This window comes from Artemia sp. Qi Xiang Cuo, chromosome 1 (assembly GCF_049724085.1).
Source record: "Artemia sp. Qi Xiang Cuo chromosome 1, ASM4972408v1, whole genome shotgun sequence".
Classification (NCBI taxonomy): domain Eukaryota; kingdom Metazoa; phylum Arthropoda; class Branchiopoda; order Anostraca; family Artemiidae; genus Artemia; species Artemia sp. Qi Xiang Cuo.
Genome location: NC_142794.1, coordinates 49316430 through 49328460, shown reverse-complemented (window position 1 = coordinate 49328460; position 12031 = coordinate 49316430). Strand labels below are relative to the sequence as shown.

At 34.9% G+C, this 12031-nt stretch overlaps 1 protein-coding gene across 2 annotated transcripts in view; it reads right to left on the bottom strand.

Annotated features, from left to right (window-relative positions):
- Positions 1–970: 970 nt before the first annotated feature.
- The window catches only part of LOC148956430 (signal recognition particle subunit SRP54-like), a 28119-nt gene continuing 17058 nt past the window's right edge, over positions 971–12031 (bottom strand). For both annotated transcript variants that reach the window (XM_089108176.1, XM_089108183.1), the window contains exons 2-4: positions 7932–8792; positions 4637–4900; positions 971–1291 (exon numbers count right to left, since the gene is read on the bottom strand). In XM_089108176.1, coding sequence (XP_088964302.1) covers positions 1113–1291; positions 4637–4900; positions 7932–8792 — 1304 coding nt within the window. In that variant the 3' untranslated portion in view covers positions 971–1112. The remainder of the gene's footprint in view (positions 1292–4636; positions 4901–7931; positions 8793–12031) is intronic.

Sequence of the window (12031 nt, the reverse complement as noted above, 5' to 3'; positions counted from 1 at the left end):
TGGATATTACAAAGACGCCCTTTTGACAATCTAGACGCACATAGTTTCTTTTGACTTTACATCCGCCTCAACTTTACCTGACGGTTTCAACTTAATACCATATTCCATTCCTGGGATACTGAATCTGTACACTTTTGACAACTTGGATGCAGTTAAATCCTTTTGTTTTAGTTCAATAGTGGTAAAAGTAGCAGTAATAATAGTAGCAGAACTCTACTATAGTCATAGTAGTAGCAGTCGCAAGTAGTGACAGTCGCAGTTGTAAGTACTTGCAGTCAGAGGCAGTCATAGTCGCCAAATAGCCAAATGCGTGGTTCAAAAAGTGTTGTAATTTCTTTTACGAAACACGATAAAAACATGCAAATATGTGGTTCAAAATGTGTGCATGAAACACAATGAAAACGTGCAAATGTGTAGTTCAAAATGTGATGTAATCCGTTGCACGAAACATGATGAAAACATGCAAATGGGTTGTAATCTGTTTGCACGAAAATGCTCTCTCTCTCTCACTCTCTTTCTCCCGAGCTCTCTCACTCTCTCTTTCACTTTCGGTCTCTCTCTCGTACAGCAGATCTGGACTTGTAATAATTTTATCAAGTTTTGCTTTATCAAAGAAGATACTCTGAGCTTTATGCTTGTTTACTGACTTACTTAATTAGGCTTCTTCTACCTTTACGGTTCTATTAATTCTTAGTGACTTCACTCGTGCAGATAATGCCAGCAGAAATCGGACAGGTATATAATCCACCGTGTCAAGCATCTCTAACAGACGTACCTGACCTCAGATAAGCCTGTCAAGACACCACCTTACTGGAAATGCGTGTCTGAAATGGTACTATCAAGGGGGTTTAAACTCCCCACCCCAAATCCTCTCAGAAAATACTCCCATACCTCTCCCTCAGAGCTCTGGCTAGGCAAGCTGAAGGGAAATATTATCCCTGAAATCCTACTCTCTAGTTACCAAACTACCCACAGATGAGTTTATTTATTCTACCAAAAAGCATAAGGAAGAACTGAAAATAAAATAAACGTACATTTTTAAATCCTCCGCAAAAAAAAAATACAAAAACTTGTATACAATGGTAAAAACTCTTGGCAACCAAAAACCAAATTTATTTCTTCCCCAAAAGATTGTCAAATCCACCTCCACCAGATTGTATTTGCTTCATCATATTCTGGAGTCCATTCATTCCCCCCATCCTGTGTAAGATCTGAGGGTCCATCATCCTTGCCATTTGCTGATTCAATTTATTCATTTGCATTGGATTCACGTTTTTAGCCATGTCTCCACCTGAAAAATATTTGTTCAAAAAGGAATCCGTTTAAGCTAAGTCCTCCTTAGAATACACATAAATTATCCATTAACCATGAAGAAGTTCTTAATTCTTAGGGCAGTTCGAGTGCTGACAGACACAAAATAAATTGTCGATTTTACAATTTTAGTTTTTCTAATCTTGAAAATGTCAAGGAATCGATCAATCTCGTTTTTAATAGACCTTGCTAAGGAGTTATGAAAAGAAGGTAACTCAATAAATAATGAAAAGCGTACTTTTTCTTTTTTTATTGCATTTTATCCTGCGTTTTTTTATACTTAAAGTCTTCAACTCTTTTCATAATTCCGTCAGAAGCTAAAAAGCAAATTACAGCAGATATGTGAAGCCATAATTAAAAATTGCAAATGGGTTTGTTAGTACAGTAAGTCGAGTTTGTGTTTATTCAATTGAGGAGGGTAAATTTTTCTTTTCCTAGTTATATTCCTTAGAATACCAACCTTGAAGGCTCAAAAATACTTGAAATATGTGCTGGGAAGGGTAATACCTCTTAAAAACTGGGTAGTAATTCGCGCCAATCTTGAGAAACATATGTACTCTGGCCCACCGTATTTCCGGTTGAAATGACTATGAAGACGCAACAATTCTCATTTTAAGTTCCTTCATTCTAGGCAAATGACTCGTTAAACGTAACAAAAATACAAACGTCCGACTCGTAGAAACATAACAAAAATACGAATGTCTGACTCGTAGAAACATAACAAAAATGGATATGAATAAACTTCAGAGCATTGAAAAAAATTAAAGTCTACCGCCTCCCTCTTGAAAAAATAACCCTTGGAATACCGTCATGATTTCTGCCAAATATGATATTCAGTTTATTACCGAAGTAAATTACGGTAATAAAATTTTTATTACCGAAGGGGGTTTGGCCCCTACGGTTTAGTTTAGGGGTTTTGACACCCCCCCCCCCAATGTTTGTCTGAATCGTAAAAACGTAACATAAATAAATATAAAAAATTGTATGCATTTTTGGAGTTTTTTGTACCCCTTCCCCCCGAAAAATCCTTTTGTACCCCCCCCCCTGAAAAAAATCTTGAATACGGCCCTGACCTTAAATAGATAAAAGAGGTAACTTTATTACGTTTAGAGGTTTGGGATGATCTTTTGAGGATGGAGGCTTAAGCAAATGCCTGGCTTATTCGACATTAAAAGTTCATCCAAGGTTAATTCATCACAAAAAAAGACAAAATAGCTCCTTACAAGTTAAGGAAGACGAGTAAAGGACTACCGACAAATCATTTTTCAAGGTGAACCTCTTGGCAGTGTTCAATCCTCACGTCTTCCGTGCTTCATGTTATGTCAAACCACCCTTGATTTGCTGGGTGTTATTATGGGGTGCAAAAACCTTCCTGATATCTCCATCCTACCAATGTGCACTTCCTGCAACAGATCTTTAACTGTGTATGTTTATCCTTTTTACTAGAAAATCAAAGACTTTTGCAGCTCTTTTTAACCCTCAGCAAAAGGACACGTCTGGCTTGTTAGTCTTGTTAATCCTTCTAATTGTTTCAAGGTGATATGACATCTATATCAATATTCTATAAATATATGATTTACCCTCCTTCTGAGATTCTCAATATGAGCTCTACTTGAGTTTCTGATCATCGTAAGCTCCTTTAAAAGGGGCTTCAACCATTCTATATGGTATGTAAAATTCATAACAATAATTACCAAGACAAGCAGAATATAAGGTTTCAGTAGCATCGCGAATCTTGCATTAAAAGAAAACTTAAAAGTTACTTGCTAAAGATTGGTATTCTTGCCTCTGTAAATAAACAAGTAGTAAAGGAATAATAGAATCCTAATCAACTAAGAAATCGAGTACAAAGTATTTTTGCTACTCCTTATTCATATTGCACTAACGGAACATGTAATATATCGATAGCTGAAAACTGAGATGGAATAGAAAGGAACCTCCACCCAAGTAAAAATGTAATCAAAGTAGCTTCAAACTACACTCTTTTTGCTTATTTTGACCAACTGACCGAAAAGATAAAAGTTAAGAGTCGATAGAAAGCTATGTCTTGGTTTATTTTTTTATCTCTCGATTTATGTCTCAGTTATGCTAAGAACGGCAAATTAGCTACGTTGATTTGCTCCTATGAAAAAGGTGCTTTAATTGCCTAAGTTTGGACACAATTTGCCATTTAAAAATAATAAGAAAATAATAATTATAACAAACAGCTGTGGTTTTTTTTAGCCCGCTCAAACTTTCACCTTTCAACGCCTTCCCGATATACTGCTTCCCATGAAATACAAAGTATAATGTAATATATGACTTCAAAGCAAACAATTTGTGTTATGAGAAAGTAGTTTATTACAATATCAGACGCAAGTCTGAAGCCTTTGCAGTATGCTTATCCGCTTTCAGTGATACATTTGGAAACAGAAACTTTTATTGAATCCCGCCAATAGCATTGAAAAATAAAAACCCAAGAATAAGTGATCCCAGTGGTCTTGCTGCAAAATTTCAACGGCCTCACTCTTTTGCCAATGAGATGATGCCCATGCCCCAGCATGCTTTGACATTTAGTCTCGGAATCAAAGTAAACACATGTATTTCATCATTAGAAGGATATTCTTTACAGTACTTCTTGATTTTCGTCAACCCCTTTTTTCCTAATTCATAATAGAACTAATGATCGACGACAGTTCCTTGTTAGAAGGCTCAACACGCCCCTCGTCCCTCACACAGTCTTAACCATACTGCATCAGCACGGAAACTTTACGGCCTATCTACATATAAGTTTCAGTAGCAATTAGAGCAGTTTGGCAACAAAACTAATAATAAGCTTGGCACCCTATTGCAAACAGCTACCCGGTAAAAAGTCATTACATAAATTCGCAAACTATCTATTCTAAGCCAAAACCAATGACAGTTTAACCATTGAAAATTTAATAATATACTAACTTTGGGTAATTTTCTCATAAAAAACAGCCATGGTAGGGAGTGAACCCTTCAGACCAATCTTAAGAAAGTTTTTTTTTTATTTAGGTGTGGAGAGAAAGACCCTGTTCTCTACATTTCATTCCCCCCCCTACCTTCTGGAAAGAGTTCATAGATCATCCCCTCCAGAATGAGACTTGTGTGAGCCCATGTTTACAACTGTGGCTGATTGCATTTAAAGTTTAACCTAACCCAGTCATCGATAGTTACAAAATTTAGATTGTAATGTGGATATAGGTCACTTACCAATTAGAACTAAAACCCAAAATCTCTAATTTGGATGAAAATGAGTTAAATAATGCAAAACCTTTTCTGAGCATATAAAAAAAACAGTAGTCTAATCCTTATTAAATACCTTTAAAAAGTCCTTTGATGCCACCCATCTTCTTCACCATTGTTGAAAATTTTGAATATTGGCTGATTAAATCTTGAACCTCTCTTTCTGTCACTGCAGAGCCTCTGGCAATTCTTCTGATTCGACCTGGCTGTTTCAAAAGTTTGGCCCCATCTTCATGATCCAGTTCATGATTATTCATTGAATCCATGATAGCCATCATTTTTTTTAGTCTTGCCATCGATTCTTTGTCGCCGCCTTTTCCTAAAATTTCTTGTCCCAAGCCTAAAAAGCAAGACATTTTGAATTGCAATAAATAACTGATTAGCTTTTGAAGTTTGTTTTTGTCCACTAATTCTCACATAATGGAAAAACTGATTTATATAAACAAATGAAGAACAGTTTTTTTTATGAAAATACCGAAAAGGGTAGTTTCTTAAATATAGGGGGACATTACCCCTCCCACCTCTCCCTAATTATAACCTATCGGCAGGTCAACATTCCATGGGTGTTATGGTAGTATTTGCATGTTCTTCCAATCATCTTGAAATCTTATTCTTCTTATTTATTAAATTTGGACACTGAACCAGCAAAACCACAGCACTTCCTGCAGCTATTTTACTGACATAATTCCCACTAGCAATGTTTGGGGAGAACCCTTCCCATACGTGACGCCTGTGGTTCTAGTATTTCCTCTCAAGCAAATAACGACAAAATAAGACTAGCTATTACAAGCATGTGGCTACAAAGACAGGCCTCTTGTTTCAATTTATTTTTCATGCTTTCAAGTTTCCTTGTGTCAAATCTAGACATACTTTAAAGCCAGGGAATTACTTGGCAGATCCGTATTAAAAAAGGAATTTATTATTCATTCAATGAAAATACATGAATACCTTTTCTCCTTGTAAAACTTGGGCTGAAGCCAAACACGTACCATAGAGAATGGTAACTTTGAACAACATGAGTAGCAAACACTAAGTACCCTCTTTCCAACAACAGTCAAACAGTTTGATTAGATTTCTTACTAGTTATTGATAGATACCATCTGAATTAATCATAATTCTCGCAAACAGGATCAGACCAAATTTTAGCTCGTTATTTGCAAGAGAATTTGGGCCATCCAAAATTGTGATGAAGTAAGCTACCTTTTTTACTTACATAAACTAAACTGGGACTTTCAGTTTGATATTTCTCTATACATGAGAAGCTGAATGGTTAGGTTTCAAGGTGATTTATTTTTTAATTCAACCAATTTAAGATGGCAGCAATGGTCAATGGTTCCTGTAGATATTATGTTCAGTCTGAATTATCTGTCTGAACACAGTCTGAATTATCCTTGAAGCAGTTCACTTCTGGGATTATGCGGGCTTCATAACATACTCATAGCACTCAATCAACTAAGGATATAACCACTTCCCTTTTTTACACAAGGAGTATGGTGGAAGAAAAACGTAGATACCTATCATTATGTGTAGTCTTTCTATAAATCGGAAACTCAAGGATAAGAGACTTTTTGGAAATTAAAACGTCTAGAAAAGCCAGTTTACAATTATCTACTAGTTCTAAGGTAAACTGAAGAGCAGAACCTAAAACATTAAGCTGTCTCAAAAAGGTGTATAAAGATGTCTTTCAATGATTCCACACAGAAATAACATCACCCACAAACAAGCCCCAGAAACGGTGCTTCAGAGAAAAAGCTTTTAAAGCAGAAGCTTCAAAAGATTCAGCATAAAAAGCGGCCAAAAAAGGTGGAAGCCTAGAACCCATTGATAGATACCGTAGTTTGAACCCCATATTTTGTGTGAATAATTGGTTATTGGATTGGAATTGGGAGGAAAAATCATTGCATATGCAGACAAGATGCATATTAGTTTTATATCTAACATTCTGTGGTCCCTTGGCCAATTTCATCATCAGGTTTCTTTAAAAAATTGTAGACAATCATTTCTCCAATCCGGAAGCTGGAGAGCTATAAGAAACCACAATGGGTCATAGAAAAACGCTATCTTGGTGGAGTTTTAGGAGGCCATAGAATTTTGGAGCAAAGAAATCTTTAAAATAGAATACATTATACATATGTGAAGTAATAAGTCTTTCAGTTTTCATGATTTTAAGTTCTCTTTATATTGTCTGAGTGAAATTTTTGTTAGGGACTGAATATATAGGCTTACAAGCGTGTGTGTCAAGTAAATTGTCCATAACTTTTTATCGTTTGTGAATTTATTAAGAATAAAAACTTTATTTTTTTTTATCAGCCCAGGTGATAATGATTTCTGACTCTTTTTTCAAATTTTTGAGAATTTGTATGTCCTTATGATTTTTGTTTAGTTCAGACTGCTTCTAGAACCAAATATACCCAATTCAACACTAGAGAGTATCTCTGGTGGCTTCACTTGTGCTTGAGGAAAAAAAAATATCCCTTGGACAAGACATGGTTTCTTTCAGTGTTAAGAACTTTGGGAGAAAGGTTCTCATCAGCCAGACCAGGCCAGAACCCCAGGAGAAAATATCCTGAGCATTGAAAATTTTAATGTTCAAATTTTACAAACTTCTCTGATAAGTGACATCTAGCCATGTAAAAGTGATGGCAGAAGGGATTTTGAACAATTCTTTAAATCAAGCCTAAAATCTGCAGGTGAACGGTTTGGAATGTATATTACTAAGGAAGGAACGTTGGGATTAAGAGTCTTTAAAAATGTGGATCAATGAATGAAAACCCACCCTATCACTAAATCTCCTGTCTGACTGTGTACCTGGATTAAATGGAAAAAAAGAAAATTCGAAAGAGCTCTTGTTGTCCCATAATGCTGCAAAAACTCTTGCTGGTTAATTAGGTTAGCACGTTTTTTCAGACAAATTAAAAAACAAAAAAAAGACTTGGTCATACGCTCCCCATAAACTTATCATAAATACCTCTTGCTAGCCTGAGGTTTGCTAAGCAAAATCAGTTTTTATGTTTTCTGAAATCTATATTTGGGTCATAATAACCTATGTGTAGGCATTTAAGTCAGGAAAAACATACAACTAAACAAATAAATTAATGCTTCAACAATAAAACTGACATTCCTTTCATCATGAGATAAAATTTACACCAGATTTGCTGCAGACAACTGAAATAAAATTTGATACTAAATATGGAACTTGAGTTAAGTTAAAATAGATAGTGTTCAGAAGTTTTCCTTATTAAAAAAGCATTCAATGGGATTCAGATTGTGTTTTAACTGTTTTGTTCAGTGTCATACTATGTGCACAATATTATTAAAGAATTTCAAAATACAATGAAACTAAAAAACACTAACAAAAGAAAGTGACATACCTGGAATCATTTGCATAATTTGGGAAAATGGACCCATCTTCAAAATATTCTGGAACTGTTCATACATATCACGAAGAGTGAATTTGCCATGCTTCAGTTTCTCAACCAATTCTTCATTGTCATCTAATTTTAGTTCATTGACTTTATCGATAAGTCCAGCAATATCTCCAAGTCCCAATAACTTTCTAATAAAAGGCTCAGCCTTAAACTGCTCAAAGTCATCAATATGCTCACCAGTACCAATAAAAACTATAGGACTTTTTGTAGATGCCACTGCACTTAAAGCTCCACCACCCTTAGCATGTCCGTCTAATTTAGTAACAATCACAGAACCAACATCCACCTTTTGTTTGAACGCTTTAGCTTGAGCTTCACATGCCTGGCCAATAGAGGCATCCATGACAAAAATAACATTATCTGGCTTTACAGCATTTGAAACTTGCAACATTTCTTCAAAAAGTGAATCCTCTTGCTTATGACGACCACTTGTGTCAACAATAATGATTTCAAATCCTTTTTTTTTAAAGGTTTCAACACCATCAGATGCAACTACAACTGGATCACTCTCTGTATAACTACCAAAAAACGAAATTTTAGCCTTTGTAGCATTCTGCTTAATTTGGTCATAGGCACCGGCTCTGAAAGTATCAGCACAGACCAAACAAGTCTTCCAGTTTCGTTTCATGTAATAATAAGCGAGTTTTGTACACGTTGTTGTTTTTCCTGACCCTTGAAGACCCACAAACATAATCACGTTTGCTTTTCCTTTGGCTGGTTTATATTCTGGTACACCAGGATCAACTAGCTTTAGCAACTCCCTAAAAACGGCCATTTGAATCATCCGTTGCTTGTTGAGACCAGCTAAAAATATAAAAGAAAAGAGTTATTGAGACTCAAAGGTACTCAAACAGGAACTACAAAAGCATAAGACTATATATTCAGTAAAACAGAAAAAACCTCATAACAAAGCTGTTAGAATAGATCTAGACAATCCAAATTTGGAAAGAGGACCAGTTTCTTTTAAAGTAAGTGGACTTGAAACAACTCAAAAATATACTTTGAAGAATAACTTTAACTTAACTATTATATATATATATATATATATATATATATATATGTATATATATATATATATATATATATATATATATGTGTGATATGTCTTTGCTTCTATTGAGTTTTGATTATTTTCGAGGCTCCAAAACCAAATCAAATTTTCATATCTCAAATTTCATACCTCTTGTGGGTATCTAAATCACTCTCGAGAGATTCCGCCTCTCCCCAAACTGCATGCACGTATATTTATCATTGATAAAAATGGATAATCGCTATGTTGTTAGAGTTATAATAATCACTAGTAATTTAGTCACAATAACTAGCTTTAACCTTTTGCAGCAGAAAATGGCTTGAGCAATTATTTCTTCAAATTCATTTAACCAAGTTAGCGCACCAGTATTCATGCCCATATCTATTGTCATGCTAGATCACACAATCATTTTGTTTGGGGCCACCATTGTTTGGCATACATGAAATAAAATTTATGATGCACAAAATCTAAGCCATTGTTTGTTTTCATATTCTCTTTACTAAGAAAAATTTGTACGTTTTGAACTGGAGTTGCTAGGAGATTCGGTAGCTTACCTCCCATAGAAAAACTTTCAAAAGCCCAAGAAGCATGAACTTGGGTGGTAGAGAAGTTATTTATTCGGGTAGTAATGATGGAGTATTTAGGCATTGAGCAAAACACTTGATGACCTAGGAAGCTTCTTGGTCTTGTTTGGTAGATAAAGGATTATTAAATGTTAGGGAATTAACAAAATTGCAGGGAATTAACAAAATAAAAACGGCGAGGTATCAGTTGTGATTGTATAGGGCCCATTAAGTCTATTAGCAGAGAAAGTAGTTACAAACCACTTAATACAAAGGCAACGCAATAGACAAGGAGTTAGGCAGGTTTCCACCCTGCAATGACGTTGGTAGATTATATCTTTACCTTGCCCCTTATGTACTGTTTAATTCATAGAATATATAATCTTGCAGTCTTTCTCGACATCCTTCCCACATCTAACTAGATTTTATTACCCTCGCCATGGAAAAGGATACTCGAAATATGATATCAAGGAAAATAATCAACCTGCTAGGACAATACTATCAGAATATCCTGAGTAAAGCACAAATATACACTAAACTAATAAAACTATTTGAAGGCGTCTGCAATGAATGTCTGGAATATTTTCAACTATATTATAGATTGAATTATGAAAAAGGCGTTGAAAGAAGATGATACTACCACCATCTCAGCATAACAAAACATTGTTGACACTGAATATGCTGATGATGCTATGCTGCTCCTAGACTCCACCCAGAAACTGCAAAACATGATAGACAAATTAGCAAATGCTGCTAGTAAGACAGGAATTGCGTTAAGTATCCCCAAACCTAGCATGTTTCAATAAAAAAGAACACTTCTATATACCTCAATGGAGAACCTATTGAAAGGGTGGAACATTTCAAATATCTTGGGCCACTGATAGAAACTAAAGGTGGAACATGTAACCACCTAAATTCATTAAGTCTCTGTGAAACAACCTATTAGGCTATATTCATTATTGTGAACAGAACAAGTGTAAAGCACTATGAATAGCTTTAAAGATGCCTGAAGTTGGATATTTGCTGCTTTATTTTGATAATGCATAATTCTAGGAGCTTATTCCAATCAATGCAGACGATATTGAAGATACTAAAACTCAATGGGATTTTCAACAAAAAACTGCGACCTTTCACAGAGTGATGACAAAGCTGGAAGTTCAACCATATTACAGAAAACATAGAATTGTATGGTTCTATTAGGCTACAGAAATATATTAAACTTAGGTATCAAATGAACCGAGTTCAATAATTTTATTTGACAAATATAAATTTAGTTCCCTTTATCTATTTTTGTGAGAATATCCACCATTTCTTTTCCGTCACAAGAAATTGTCATGTCCGTATTTTTGGGAGTAATTCAAACATTTGGTACAGATGATTTAAAAAAATGAAGTACGTCGTTTGAACAAAAGTGAACTAGATAACAACATAACTCTAGATTCTGCTAAAAGAGACAGGAATATGACAGCAGAAGACCTTGAAGTTATTGAAAATGAAGAAAGCCGACAGCAACAAGGAAGTGGACTTGGTTTGTTATTCAAAGGTCTTGGTTTCGGTGGTAATAAGCAGCAAATTGACCCTCACCTTATGATGCTGGTCAATCATCTTAAAAAAGAGAAGCTTTCAGCTGGTGCGTACTTTTGTGAAGCTAGTAATCACTACATATTTTGAAAGGGTGTTAAAGGTGGATTGAGTAGCATATTAATCTTTTAGCTAGCAAATTAATCAAGAAAATGAAAAATTTAATGAAATATCAACTTAGCATTTGATTTTGAATCAAATGCTATGGTTTTGTTTTTGTTCCATTAGATAAAAAAGGATGAAAGTATCTCTTTAAGGGCCCAAAAAGGGATTTGCAAAGGCAGTAGTTATCATATTCATAACTAGCTTACCCAACAGCGCGTTGCTGCAATCTTAACAAAAAGGAAATTCAAGAAAACTTTCCTGGAATACTACTACTACTATTATTTTTTTACATGATGGAATGTATATTTCATAACACACTACCCCCCCCCCCTAATGGTGCCAGAGATAACCCTAAATAATACATTTATCCACACTTGTATCTATTTGATTGTGGACATTTTATTCTTAACCTGGTCAATAAGATCACATCATTATAAAACATGGATAAAATGGAAAGAAACATAAAAATTAAATTAATAGAATAGAGTCTTTACTGGTCTCAGATTTGGCAAATAGGAAGCAATGTTTACAGAATACACCTTTTTTTGAAGGGCAAAGCACCAAACATGAATACTTTTGGAGCCATGTACTTTTAAAACGACGGCGTCTTGTCACTATATCCTTGACATTCTGGTTAACTATTTCAGGAAATTTATAGCCCTTTCCTGGTTTCCAATGCCTACTCATTAAGTCAAACTTTCGAGCATTAGAAACCTGTTCACGGTTATCAAAGGACTCCAGATAAATATCAAGCAAGGTGATTT